This window comes from Adelges cooleyi, unplaced genomic scaffold, assembly GCF_023614345.1.
Source record: "Adelges cooleyi isolate 19-005CV unplaced genomic scaffold, UGA_ACOO_1.1 ACOO_flye_CR_arks_rails_tigmint_CR_PRNA_381, whole genome shotgun sequence".
Classification (NCBI taxonomy): Eukaryota; Metazoa; Arthropoda; class Insecta; order Hemiptera; family Adelgidae; genus Adelges; species Adelges cooleyi.
In genome coordinates, this window is record NW_026096058.1 from 1,869,256 (window position 1) to 1,885,234 (window position 15,979).

The 15,979-nt window shown below is 29.6% G+C and overlaps 1 protein-coding gene across 2 annotated transcripts in view; it reads left to right on the forward strand.

Annotated features, from left to right (window-relative positions):
* Nucleotides 1-15,491, forward strand: part of LOC126841390 (ubiquitin-like protein 3) — a 34,674-nt gene extending 19,183 nt beyond the window's left edge. Inside the window, exons 3-4 of one of the 2 annotated variants that reach the window (XM_050577843.1) lie at nucleotides 9,087-9,251; nucleotides 13,820-15,486. In XM_050577843.1, coding sequence (XP_050433800.1) covers nucleotides 9,087-9,251; nucleotides 13,820-13,884 — 230 coding nt within the window. In that variant the 3' untranslated portion in view covers nucleotides 13,885-15,486. Of the gene's footprint in view, nucleotides 1-9,086; nucleotides 9,252-13,819 lie in introns of both variants that reach the window. The other variant, XM_050577842.1, reaches the window with a different exon arrangement.
* The last annotated feature ends 488 nt before the right edge of the window (nucleotides 15,492-15,979 follow it).

The following is a 15,979-nucleotide window of genomic DNA, read 5'->3' on the forward strand; positions in this document are numbered from 1 at the left end:
TCAAGTATTAAAAACCCTTTCCCTCTAAAGGGGTGGAAACTTTTTCTTTATTTATCTTTATTACAAGTAATTTTAGGGCTCCTGGTTGAGGGTTTGAAATTACACTGAAGATACTTCTGAAGTGTGGACATAACATATACAATTTGTTCGTTCTTCTGTACACTTATTTATTTTTCTGGAAAAAACTGTAACTGTCTATCAACATATTTTATTAGTGAAAACCACTCGACTTCTTTTCACAATACAAATTTTCAAACAATGTAAATATTTTACAAAGCCTTACACGCGTACATAAATCATTAAAATTTATATCTTCCCAGCAAAGAAGCCATTGCAAAAAGTTTGTTTTTTATTATTATTATTGTTGTACACACAAATCAATCAATTTATGGTTAATAAAATATCACCTGTTAACAGTTTGACGTTGAAATTAAAATATTCTTAAACGATTACATAACCTATCCACCATTTCTTTTCTTTTCTTTTTTTTTCATGCAAAGTACATTAAAATAAAAATAAAATATATAAATAAAATACATTTCGACTCAATCCGCCAAATCCCATTTACATAATAAAACCACTGGCGCATGACCGTCCGATTGTTTTCACTTTTCTCGTTTAACTTTTTCCCTTTTTTTTACTTAATTTATGTGTATAGAATTTGTATTTTGTAAATTTTACATAAGTTGTAAACTAAAATAAAAAATCACACGATCCAAAAAAAATTGATCTTGGAAGCTATTTTAATAGATCTTAAAATGGTTTTTTTTTTTAAAAACTATTTTGTGACAGCGAATTCTTTTAAACTTATTTTCATGTTTTTTTGTGTTTCAAACAAAAAATTAAAAACTTAGGAGACGACTAAATATTGATTTTGATGACAGATTCGTGGCCTCATTATTATATTATATTTTATTATATTTCTACATTATTCAGGTAAGACTACTCCATTTTTTTTTTTTTTTTGCTTTTTCTGAAAAATGTGATTTTTGGATCTTGTGAGATATTATTTATATATATATAGTTAATTTTATCATCATTAAATCACTTAAACACACTTGAACAATATGTCTAATATGGCTATGGGGAAGGTAGGGTAGAAGTGTGGACATTGCTGGATAACCGATATCAGACGGTTGACATAACAGAATCGACTGATAACAATTGATTGATAAGAGACAGAAAAATGTGTGATCGCAAGGTGTTATTGTTTTTGATGATCCTCTTCGGGGGAAAATATTGATTTTTTCTTTTCAAATCACATATTTTGGAATAGACGTGGACAAAGACAGGAAATTCCGCTTTCCCTCGAATCAGCCTTATTATTATGTATAACTGTCGGTACCGAATTTAATTAGGTAAGAACGACGAGAGAGAGAGACACGTTCAAAACGGTCTTTCGATGTCAGTAACCCCCGTCGTCGGTTCGTCTGACTGACTGACTGAGACTAACTGTGTGTATAATAATAAAAAGAGTCGGTGTTGTGTCTTGTTGGTTGTTGTGTGTGTGACAGGCCACGACCACAATGTCGTCTAATTAAGAGTGTTATTTTTACAGTACGGCAAACGTTATTCCCATGATAATTAATTTATTACATTCAACACAATCGACGGCAAAAAAAAAAAAAAAAAATACAAACAAGCCATCCAAACGCCAGTAAATGTTATTGTTTTTTGTTGTGTTTTACCACGTGGTGTACTCAGCGGTGTTCGCAACATAACACTGTGGTCGCAGTGTTGCTGAATAATTGATTTTCGGTTATCTTGAAAAGTCCGCCGAAACGCGGCATTTTCCGAGCAGCAAGTCTTCGGGTTGTATTTTATTTTTTTGTTCCTGTATACATTTTTTATAGTTATATGTTTAATAAAAAAAAAAAAAAAATTATATTTAGTAGTATAATTAAAAAAAATAATAATTGTCCAATTAGTTTCAAATTTGTATGGAATATCCTTTAGACATAGTGTTATCGATAAACGTCGACAAACCAAAAAAAAAAAAATATATATATATATATATATCATAAACCCTCTTTCTTTTAAAAGGAGGACGGTACATTTTTCTCTATTTCGCTTATTTAGGTGTACTTGGCGAAAGAATACATACTTTATTAAATATTCGATTATTCGCCAAAAAAAAAAAAAAAAATACCTGGAATACAAGTTTTTATAAAGTAAAAACGACAACTCATGACGAGGAAAAAAAACACTTGTCCCGTCTGGGAAACTCAGAAAATGCTTGTGAAATTTTCAAACGAATTTTATTTTAGAAAATTGAATCCGTATTTTCTATGAGACTACACTTGTGTCAGTTAGCAGTTTTATTTACAGAGCACATTTCTGCTTATTTTATTTTTATTTTTCGCGAAATACAAATTCGATTTTGTTCGTTTGGCTATTTTTTTTACCTGTAAATAATTTAGTCTGATTTCTTTTTTTTTTTTTCTTATAGAAAACGAAAAGCCATGTATTTTCGCGTACCTAAAACCAATCGTCCACATCATCACTAAATCTCGGGTTTTCTTTTTATCGACATTACCTATCAGAAAGTTTTCTGATTGGCTTGTACTACTGTTTTTTTTTTTGTGTGTAGGTATCTATTTTCTTTTACACTCGGACGACTTAATTCCGTTTTGTTGGCAAGTACACATTTTGCATTTAATAATCGTATTTTCGTCCCCATCCGTACGGTAGTCACCTTATGAAAACAACAAAATTCTTCTACTCTGTGCCAAAGTGTGTGTGGTGGAACTAACTATTAACATTTCTATAAATTATACTTAAATAGATATTTTTTTTTCAGAGATCACCACTTGCTATTGGCACAAATATTGATATTACGTTGATGTAAAAAAACAAAAATATCACACACTGTTGTTAATAAAGAAAAATAAGACCGTTTTAAAAAAAGTTACACGTACCTACGGTTTTTTCTCGATTTTGGCAAGTGAAAAGCGGATGAACTTTTTTAATTGTTTTCCCAATAAAATTCCTATATTCATCTGTTTAGAAGATGTCCAGATATAAAAGTAAAAAAATACATAATTGTAAAAACAACACAGTACCTTGTTAGGTGCGCATCGAAGCTAAAATAACGTTTTTGATACTATATGGACAAACTATTTACACCTTGAAATAACTTTGGCTACACTTATGCTCGTATTTTGTTACAATATATTTCTATGTGTAGGTTAGAAAAAATTTGACATTTAATAAAGTTGTATAACTTGCCCGATTCCTTGTTATTAATTAGCCGTCATCGTTAACAGTCGGTCCATTTTTTTTTTGTATTTAATTTTATTAAATAATTTGTATGGAATTAATTTCCGTCCGTTTTCTGGTTAGTTAGAAATATATATAGGTATACACATTTTTGTTGACATTTTTTTGCGGTGATTGCATTAGGTAGGTGCACTATATGTATGTATAATGCGGACGTTAATTAACAGATTTACCTGTACACCGAGTTTTTCTCTGTTTATTTATTAACTTCAATATGAGTAATAAAAAAAAATACCTAATAACAACATAATTACGTGTTAACTGTTATCGTTTTTACTCAGCAAGATATAGTGTATTTTTTTTTTTTTATTAAATATGCAAAATACTTGTTTTGTGTTTGATTTTTTTTTTTTTGCAGAATTCGCTTTAAACGTGTAATTTTTCACATTCGTTTTCGTCTAATTCACCTACCCATTTTTAAAATTTTTTTTATCAATTACCCGTCTGTAGGTCACACTAATTTGTTTGTATTATTATTATTAAATAAAATGTACTAATAAAATACAACAATAACAATGTAACGTGTACGGTAATTATATATATATATTTGATCGATTCCTATTGTGTGACACGGTTAGCGTAGATAGAATAAAAAATAAAATAGGTGAACAATATTATTAGTGTGTGTTCACATTTCGGCAAAAGTAGGTTAGGTCTCGTACGTACGTGTCATCGTGTAAATGGGTGTAATAATAATAATGATAAAAAAAATTGTATTCATATAATAATCTAGTGACAGAAGAGAATATAGGATAAGTGTGTGTGTGTGTGAGAAAGAAACAAGGCGATCGAAGAAAACCATATTTTTGTGAATAGAAATTCTAGATTGATTTTTTTTTTTAATTTACACGGAAGGTTAGTGTTGTAGTGTTTAACCTTGATGAGGTGTTTTTTTTTTGTTTAATATAATTCATAAAACGATATTTTTCTATTATAAAAAGGAAAATTATAGCCTCGTGAGAATAATCGGGACTGGCCGACGCCCCTTGGTCATAGAAATTTATCGTTTGGACGATATTGGAATATTTGTTTTGTTTTGCGAGCAATCGAGGTGTAAAGGTAAAGGTTACATACATTGAATTGTAAACTGTGTCTTGGTAAGGCCGCCCGGAGGTTAAAGTGATAAAATATGTTTGGGGGCAATTTCGAATCGGTTACAAATACACACAGAAAGAGCCACCGAAAATCGTAGTCCTTAATTTTTTATGTCAACACATCTGCCTACAGCTATTTACTTTTTAATGGATTGCGGAGAAGCGTGGAAAACATTAGGGCTTATATTAGATTTAAGGATACCTACGAGCGGTGCTATACACAAAAATGGCGTCTGATTTTATCGCTTATTAAAAACAAAAAAAAAAAGGAATAAGTTGCATCTTGTGATTTGAAACGAATGTTTGTATGGCAAAATTATAGAACAAATAAACTTATAAAATATGCTTTTGAAAATAACATTGTTTATTTATGAAGTGGAGTCTTTTATAATATTATATTAACTATAATAATATATGTAAAATAATATTGGTGTAGTATTAGTATATTTTATAATATTATAACTTACCGTGTCAACGATAAAGTTTTTTTGATTACATTTGTTTTATTCAGGGGTGTATTAATTGCAGGGGCGGAAACTAGTCACTTTCATTCACTACTTTGATAATTAGTCAAATTATCTCACTGATTTGATGATGTCATTTTTTAAAATTTTATAAATATATTATGCATATACTTGCCGAATACTGGAAAAATATATACAAAAACCCTTTATTTTATATTATTTAAATCTAAAGGAAGCCACGAGTGCTAAGTTCCGGCAAACATTAGCAACTCTATGTACAAAAAATATGTAGCTACTGTTTCAATTAATGGATTTCCTTTTGATTCATCGAAATGTTTTAAACTATTGTTCTACTTTCTTTTTGTATTTTATTTAAGAAAATGGTACAGGCTCCTCCCCCAGCTGTGGAAGGGACACAAAATAAGTACCTAAAAAATCTGGGAAAAATAAAACAAATGTTACTAATGTAAAAAGTTTTGAGGTTTTTTTTATTTAAAATTTTGTATTTATCAAAAAACTGGTTTTCCGGGAATTTTAGATTTTTTTTACTTTTCCCCTATTTTCGACTTATTCCCTTTCGTTGTTGTAAGTGTTAAAAAAATAATAATGAAGCGTTATAGAATTTTTAAATTTGTGTCAATTAAAAAAAACTAAGAAGAGGAGAAAGCTTCCTTCTTTATATATTATGCGTATTCGAATGTATCTTTCTGCCAGCGATCGCGTACAATGGTGTGAGTGTGTGACTTTCTCTCCACCTCTTTATTTTTTTTATTATTAATTTTATAGTTCCACTCATAAGCTAGAGTAACCGGGCCTGAAATTGCTTCGCCGTGATCGTGCAATATCTATGTTATGTTATACACTTGTATGTCTAATACACGGTTGAGAAATAACAGAATTAATGTCCACTCGTCGTCGACGTTGAAGTCGATTTTTAATTAATTAAATCTACTGGAAATTAACAAACACGAATTGTGTATTGTTGTACGACACGTGTATTTTTCACACACGGTTGGACAACGTTTAATTAGAAATGAACAAATAACAAGTGAAAAAGAAAGGAAAAAAAAAAACAATTACATATTACAGTATTCGAACAACAAATATTATATATAACTAAAATTTTACCACATTTATGACTTGAAGAATAAATTTAATTAAACTTGTTTTTTTTTTTGCACTTTTGCCTATTTATTTTTAGCATCTGCCGTTAGATTTCAATAAATCTGAACACATGTTAACGACATAATATGTTGTCATGTTGTTTTTGCAAGGAAAATATATAGGTCAAAAGTAAAAAAAAATTGTATAGGTATAATTTATAACAAAAAAAAAAAATGTAACTAAGTATAATATAATATGTAGAGTAGTCTAAGTATTAAATTTGAATGTTTTTTTTTTTTTTGTAAAACAACAGTGACCCGTCGTTTTTGAAATGGCCCATTTAATTATTCGAATAATTAACGACAAAAATTGTATTTTTTTAATTTCACTCGAACAATGCCCAACTCTGTTAATAGGTGAGGGGGGGGGGTTCTAAACAATTTACAGTAGTCGAGGCTGTTTTTCGCGCTACGTTAAGATAATACTATATTTTTGCACCTGATCGAATCCCGTTTTAAGTGCGAGCCGCTCATTAAAATGGCTCGCACTACAGCATATTATATATAAGAAAAAAAAAATAATAATTATACCCGGTCTTGGTATAAAAGTAGTTTAAAAAGTAAAAGTCGCGACTAAAAAAAATTAATTTCACTAACCGTTCTTATTACCGTATATATGTACATATGTAACCCACGTTTATGACGTATCGCGAATATTAAATTTCCAGTAAGTAATAGAACTTGTAATAGTCTCTAAACGGATATAATGGTTTGTTTTTGGTTTGTACAAGATGGTCTGTTGATATTATGCTAAAAAAAACATACACACACATCATTATAAAACCAATACCTTCTCAGCTATCGCATCGAAGCTAAAATTCAGTATAATTTTTATTATTTTTTTCCTCCGTTTAAAATGTTATGAAGAAAAAAAAACCAACTCTTTAACTGTACCAAAACCAGCTTTTTTATTGGCTGCTAAACTTCTTCAACGAACACAATCAAATCAATACAGTCGGACGGTTTCAGTCCCCTTAATTGTTGTGTAATTTTTTAATAACATTATGTTTCACACGATTTCTGACCGAGGTCTGAACATGTCTAACATATTATTATAGTAATTTGCTTTTTAATTTATACAAAACCGGTAATTATTGTTTTTGGGTCGTTTCAAAAAAACTAACTTACAACGATTACGTTAGTGTAGGTTAACCACCGTGTTACATATTATATTTTTTGGACAATTATTAATTACATTTTTTTTTTTCATCACTCTACAACATAAATGTTATCCGTTTTGGATAATTAGTCCAAAGATGTGTGTGTGATAATCTAAAGTGCAACGTGTGTTAAGATTTGTACCGTGGACTCGTGTACATATATGAGTTGGACGAGCACACACTCTCTCGTATGTATTTTAAAATAAAATAAATTTAAAAAAAAACCGTACAAAACTATATATCGTCTAGTCATTATTTTTAATTTTATCACCCAAACACGATTCAGTCACCGCCAAGTCGGTCTTGTTAAATAAATAGAGAGAGAGTGTTGATATAATTATTTTGCATCAAGTTTGAGTAAGTTGTAATAAATATGTACAAACATGTATGTAGGGTATCTCAAAGTATATTGACGGATCAATAGGAGGGGGTGTTTAAGTAATAATAAAAATATTATTATGCTGAGAAATGAACTGTAGTATTATTTTATGGAATATACACAACCTAAACGTTTTATAATATTGTCCAAAATGTTTGTAACGGTAGAAATAATAATTAAAATCTATATTTCCTAATATCATTTACAATATGTATGAGACCTGTGAATAGTAGTAGTGTACATTGAATAGTAACGTTTACTGATAAAATATGTTTCATGGTATATTTTTTATTTGAACTCTAGCGCTACTATTTGTTTATTTGGTAATCGTTTGGGTGGGCAAACGTCTATTATTTTGTTGCTTGCCTGTATGTTAATTTTTTTATTTATTTGTGTTGATAAAAAAATATTTGCATTTTATTTGGCACAATTTTTAACTTAATTAGTAGGGTGGTACGTTATTTAATCTGGCAGTCGTCGAGAAATATAGTAATTAACATGAGAATATATTATAAAATTACAATATACATATATTTGTATATTTATTTATTTTTTATTTTCTAGACCTTTGAAGACTAGCCAGTAGCTAGTCAACATTTTCAGCATATTATTGTTCCCAATTTTAATGTATGTTTCCAAGTAGTTAACACTTTGGAAAACATAAAAAAAAAACATGTTAAATGTTTCGAATTTTATATTGTATTGTCAAAAAACAAAACAATACAAAATCTATTCAAAAACCAAAATAACTATTTTTTTTCTTAACAATTTTCAAGTTCAACATCAGTAATCTGCCAGAATACTGTATTCTATTAATTTGTTTTATTCAACATTTGTTTTAGGCGTAACAAATTATATAAATTTTGGCTCGAACACGTTTTCAATGAACAGATGCCAAATAGTGTTTTTTTTGTTACTTTGGCATATAAAAACAGTAACATTTAAAAAAAAAACATTGAGTCATAAAATATAAATTTTACAACATTTTTAGATTCTCCGATCCTCGATAAGGGATTATTATTTGTAAGCAAATCAGCTGATAAGTGATTACAGAATTTTGATATGTCACTTCTCACACTTATTAAAACTATATTTTTCAGCTGGCAGCCCTGTTTTTTGTTTAAATACATTTATATTTTTATACACTGAGAAAAGCATTAAACTGTGTACATTTATTTCTCTCCTCTCCCCTCCCTATCGCACTGTTATCTCCTCCCACCTATTTCCTCTTCCGTGAACACTCATTAGAACATCTGCCTTTTCCCCAGCCTACCTTCCGTTCATCACTCATCACAGTTCCGCTTTTTCGGTGGACTCTCAATTCCAGATAGACCCATTTGAGGCAGCCGTTATCAGCTGTTGCTCATCTCTGTTTTCTTGATTTTCACTCTTATCACCAGCCGGTGTCTCGACCCACACACCCTCCCAGCCCAAAAACATATCCATGTTAATATCGAATTTATCCAGTTGATCGTATTTTTACCCATCGATTTTGGACTTGAAGACCTGACAATTTATATATGTATTTTTTTTTTTTTTCATTACAGATTGGGCGGACGAAGCGGTGGAAAAAGCCGAGATCCTCCGACTGATATACCAGGGACGATTTTTACACAGCAACGTCACGTTGGGCGCTTTGGGCCTGGCGCCGGCCCGGACCACAGTCATGCATCTCGTGCCCAGGGAAACACTGCCAGAACCCAATTCGCAAGGTGAGAAGAACGACCGGTCGTTGTCCGGTCACTGGTTGTGGTCCCTTCCTCGGTCTGCCGCCGTTGTCGACGCTTCTCTTCTTCTTATCCTGATCCGCGAACGGAATCTAACAGCGAAACCTCCGAATGGGATTTCCCCACCGACGACGATCGTTCGGATGACTTGTCTCCCGGCTCGTAAAACGAGCAGCGCAATGTTGTGTTTTTGAACGAATAATAAACTACTACTGTTTGTTTTACCTTTCCTCTAACGCGACGATTATTCTATGAACTCATTCTTTCCTTCCCGGGAGAAAACACGTTGGCCATCGCGCACACGTCCTATCGTGATTGGCCGATTCTGTTTTTCGTCGATTCGCTGTTATCAGCCGATAACTGATAACAGGTGAATAACCAGGAGGGAAACTTTATATCTGGACGACTATAGACAATTCCAGGAAAAAGCGTGATGATTGTACGTAATCTGCTTAAACAAGATGTCGGACACTTATCAGTCCCAGCCTAGATTTCCCTTCTGGTTATTTTCTGGTAACGGCATTCGTTTCTTATCAGCTGTCAAGAGATTGTCCTCTTGCTGTCTGTTCTCTTTCTGATGTAACTCGCAAATCTGGCCATAAGACATATTGATGGTAAAATAATAACAAAAAAAAATCAACGAAATAAAAAAACACTTTTAAAACTATATATTAACCGATTAATAATTATAATACAGGCCTAAAAAAAGCAATTATACGCTTTGCGAGACGATGTAGGTAGAAGGCCATTACACCTTTTAGAATAAATGCAAGTCAGTATTTCCAAATTTGAGAGGGGATGTGAGGTAGCGACAACCATACCACTAAGAATTTAAGATTTTTCCATAGCGGTTGTAAATACAATTATTTACATCAATTTTAAAGGAAAAAACAAATTTCATAATATTTTATGGTATAGGTAATTTTTTCCATAAAAAATAATTTTCCAAAACATTGCACTTATCTGCGATTGTAAACCCGCTAGTTTTATTTTTATTTTCACAGAAGCCCAGCCTTTGTTTGGTGTTGAGCAAAAAATATATTGTAATAATATGTTTTATAGTTAGGTCTTGCCTAAATAAGTTTTTTTTAAAAATAAAAACGAGGCACTCAAAATACGACTGTTTTAGTTGTTTGATTATGGACGACATAAAGAAAGACAAATATGGGAAAACTTAAACTTTTTTTCAAGAGTCGAGATAGATTTTTTTTTTTCCAAATTGTTAACAGTTATTATAGTGACACATATTTTAATATTGAGTGGATATATAATTAAATGGTATACGTGTTTATTTAAATTTAATTATCGTTATGACATAACGATATGTGATTAAATAATACACTAATATTTTGTGTTTTTTAAGTGGATAACAGTTATTAGGCAACGTTTCCCCCAGGGGCGATGGGTTAAAAAATAATATGGGCAAAAAATTCTGCCGAATTAGATAGTGTTGATAATCAATTGAAATTGTACGTCCAGCCCAGTCATAGTAGTTCAAATAATATGTAACCAGTGAAACTAATTAGTCGACCGTTTCCGCCTCGATGATAAAAAAAACCGTTTATAATTTATCGTCATCGAGATTAAATACAATCGACCTAACCGAACGTCATTCTTTGCCGTCTGCGTTTGTTGGTCGTGTGTAATTTTTTATTTTATTTTTTTGTTTTATACATATTGTAGTGTATTCCATTTCCGGGCATTTGATTATTACCGATTTGGCAACGACACTATAATAATTGTAAAGTCATTTTTAAATTAAGTACGACGAGGACTCTCCTGGAATGACTCTTCGTCACTGCATGTTTTTTTAATTTTTTTGAAAAAATTAGGGACGATTGATGTTATAATAAAAATATAATATAATATGCCATTTTTATGCGTTTACTGCACTCTTATTTTGATAAAGATCGTTTTGAAAATAGATGGTGTGTTTAAATAAAAATTTCCCAGGTTTGGTGTGGCAGCTGTTGGATAGGTAATTAGTAGTGAAGTAACCTTGTATTTAAAAAAAAAAATGGGTATATTTATGTTTAACAAATTTTAGTCGACAACAGGTGTTAGGAGGTTTTATTGAGAAATTAATTATAGGTATTAAGTTTGAAAATAAGTCACAGAATTCCTCTCATTTTAATTTCTCATTATTACCATAACAAACCTGGGCGTCATTTATGTGACTCAATATCACTTTTCAGTTTTAACTTTGTTTTCTTTTGCAAATATAACAACTGAAATCAATAAATATCATTTAAAGGGAAGAAATCGAATAATAAAATGCAATATTTTTCTATTAAAAACAACAAGTTATATTTAAAACGTTCATACAAAACTGTGTTCAAAATAATAGCATCAAAGTTAAAATTATTTGAAGAGGTAAACGAAAACAAAGTACTTGAAATAATTCATTGTTTTTGAAATTATCATTTCTTGTACAAATAAAAAATGACCCTGTTAGATTAGTATTAATATGATAAAAATATAAAAAAAAATGTTTTAAAATAAATATATCACGATTTTTTTGTTTTATTATATTTCATCGTTCCATAAAAATATGTAAATATTTAATTAACGGATGTGAGTTTCAAACGTGAGTAATGTTTTACTTTCTAATAACAAATGATAAATCATTGTTTGCAGTTTATTTGTTTTCTTAAATAAAATGTACGCTTAGAAGTAATATTTTATGTAAATATACATTTTTTACATAAACACAAATGTAATTTGTCGAGAAAAACATTTTGAATATATTTCCAATGTTGCTTAATACAATACTTTGTAAATAAAATTTTCGAATTTCGTTTGACAAACTGGTACAAAGATATTTGTTCCATAGTCAACGTAAGTCAGAGTCACTAGGCGGATTAATATATTTTAATTATTAAGAAACCCTATCCACAATAAAAAAAAAAACACTTATCCGTGGGTAGGGTGTCTTAATAATTAAAAAGGTTCACTCCTTCTAGGGGAAAAGGCTCTTGATAAAATGGGGGAAAAAATAATAATTAGCAACGGTATTATTTATTTACATGTCCGTTACTCAAAGGAAAATAGTTGGTTTTTTGTTGTAAATTATAATATTATGGCAATAATGATTTATTAGTATTCAAAGTGAGAATTACCTGTGAAAACTTTGGTGATGTCTACATGTAATCCAGAATGAGTACAGAATTTCGAATGAAAATTACACATTAGGATATATATATATATATATATATTATAATGTTTAGACTATTAAGTCATAAGTAGAGCTCGGATGTTAATGACCATATAAATGTATTAAAATATGCATTTAAAAACATCAAAATATGCAATTATGTGCCTTTATTGAATTTTCAAATAGCCGAATTGACATAATATAAATAACATTTCACAGGTTAATTACTATAGGCAAATATAAGTGTCAAATATGCAAATATATATGCAACATAAGTTTGCTGGTTTAAAATCTAGTCTTTATGAATTGAATTTATATCGTATTTGTGTATAATTCTGATTTCAGTAAAAAAAAAATATGCAGTCATAAACATCCGAGCTTTAGTCATGAGCAACGCTTGCTCGAGTCAATACAAACGTTAAAGTAGTATTATTATTAATCAAACTAAAAGCCACGATAATATATACGTTATAGGTTAATATTGTCTTTATAAAAACAAATACAACAGCGGTGACTAGTTTCTTGATAATAAAGGATAAACGGAAATGCGTTTGCAATGTCACATAATAATATTATGTCGGCCGTCGATTATTGTTGTATTGATAACCTAAAAACATGATCAATAAATTATGTAGATTTTCGATTTTTAAACTAGGAGCTGTAAATATATTTTGAAATGGACCCAATGCCTTCCTCATCATAGGCGCAGTTTCATTAAAACAAATTTGAGAGTGCTTAAAATGCTACATTTTCCATGTATTTAAACTTAAATTTTAATTAATGAAGTTGATGTTTTCTTGAGCAAGAATGTTGTATAATAATTTAACCATTTAACACTTGAGTTTATTAGTATTTTAATTTTATAGGTGTGTAAACATATAAATAGGAAAAATATTAGAGTGCTTATTTTAAAATTGGGGGTGCTAATACCCCTAAGCCCCGCCCCTAATTGCTCCCACCTAATGTTACTCAGCTAGGTATTTTTTTTCTTCAAAATCCATTTATTCAGTGTATTATCGTTAGTAATATTTACTGGCGAATATAATAAACTATACCGGAGACTTAGCGGCTCGATAATTGCTACATAAATGTTCATTTAAATATTATTATAGTACACAGTATACAAATTTTTTTGGAAACGGATACTAAAACAAATATACATATATTTGTTTGGTTTTTTATTATATTAATTGAACTTCTTATATTTAAAAAAAATTATGTTTTTATATTATTTTATTTATCGTTCGAATAGAAATTTATTCGGATGTTTGTCGAGTGAAAATATTTTAATAGTAATTATTAATTTTTTCTTATGAATTATAAAAAATTGTTGTTGTTGTTTTGGATGCGATAAGCGACTTGATTAAAAATCATAATTTTTTTTATTTTGTTTTTCCAGATCAGCGACAAAAAAGTAAAGGCGCAAGTAGCAGTTGTTGTTCGGCGGCCTGCACCATATTATGAACCGTTGTGTTGTTTGCGATGTTTGAACGACGTATTAAACGAATAAAAATAGTTAAGAATGAATCAAGTATACTTAAGAGGAGATACGGCTCTCGAAAAAAAACTAACGTCTAGCGACAAGTGGATGCGCAACATTTCCTTAGATCGTCCATTCGATGACGGATTGTCGTTGCGTTAACGGGTCGTGTATTCGATACGTACATATAAATATATATATATATATTTTTTTTTTTTTGACTATTGATATAATTGTATATTTTTTCAGTAATACCCTCCATTTTTTTTTTTTTTTTTTTTAATACTTTTTTTTATTAATTATTATTATTATTATTTACTATACATAATATATGTTGTAAGTCTTCAGGACAAAAAGTGTAAATTTAAATTTTCTAGACGTTTAGTTTTGCGTAGACATCACGGATATAAATATGTTTCATCGGTCGTGTTGTGAAAAAAAATATATAATAATTATCGTATACCGCTGGTCGACGTTGCTGAGCGTTTTATTAGAAATATAAAATAATAATAAACATTACTATTTGTTATTACTTTTATTATTATTGTAAATGCAACCGACCGGCGTTTTATTTTGATATGGAAATGTTTTCGAATCGTGCAATTTAACAATTTTTTTAATTTTGATTTTGGAGAATTTTTGTTAGTCTTCCTTAAAAAAAAAAAAAAAACTATTATTGTCGAATGCCATTATTTTATGAACGATATATATTATATGTCCATTAATATGTGTTTTTATATATATATACGTATATGATATATAGTTCTTAAATAAAAATTTAAAACGCACGGTACGCGGTTACTGTTATAAAAATACATAATAATTATTATATTTGTTGTACAAGATATATATTATATGTGTTCGTATTGATATCGATTATATAAGTAAAATATACATCTAAAAGTATGTATATATTTATTTTTCAATTGTTCGTTTGAATCGTAATGGTTTTTTTGTTGAAAAGTATGTCCGACGACAATATTGTGATGGCGTGTCTTACGCTCTAGGTCGTTGGAATGCGTTTTCTTCAAATGTAAAAAAATTACTGGATTGAAAAGTAAAGTAATGATTATGTTTCGTTTGTACGTATTTAAATATTTATTGACCGCGTGCTCGTCAAGTATACGTTTATATTTTTTGCAACTAGCGGTGGCGTAGCCGTAACTCAAGCGAGAGTCGAGTCCTACTACGGCTGCGCCACGAAAAACATATGTTCATCATTCACATTTATATACATATATATATATATATGTATATCTCATGGCTTTTAACTTCTGTGATTTCTTATTTCGTTGTTTTACGATTTAATTATTTATCAATACGCCTAATAATAATATTGATAATTTTTGTAAAAAAAAGTAGTACGTACCTTTGTGTCGATGTATAATCTCACTTTTTTTGTGTTTTAATATATTATATATATATATTTTTTTTTGTAATAATAATAATAATAATAATCTCCATACTATATATTATTATATTTATGTCTTTTTTTTTTTTCAAGCGAAGAGTAAAATTTGTTGTTTAGGTTAGGTGTACATTGTTGTCGTCGTCGTCGTTGTAATAAAATATATGTGTAAAGTAAAATAATAAGGAAAAATACAAATGCATATTATCGATATATATATACATGATATGTATAATTATTATTTTGAACAATTATTACAGTATATAATATATACACATACACATATTGTGTATATATATAAAGTTTAAGTATTATTTATTTTTATGACTGTGTGAAAATTGAAGATATGATTTTTTTTTTAAAAACATTTTCATAATTTTATAGCGAATAGCTTGTCTTGTGTTAAAAGCCGATTGCAACCGTATATGTTTTGGCCAAATTTGTCGAGCCACGTTTGGTCTAAAGCGTTGTAGATGCACTTCTCTATGAACGTGGCCGTTCTTAACAGTTTATCACTTAAGATACGTCCAGGTGTACATTAAGCCTATGTGTAAACTCAAACCTATTGAACATCATTAAATTTCTAAGGTTTTAACCGATCGCAACAGCCTCAAACGGCTATATTTTCCCATTTGTCGACGGGTTAAGTTTTGAACTTGTCACCTAACCGT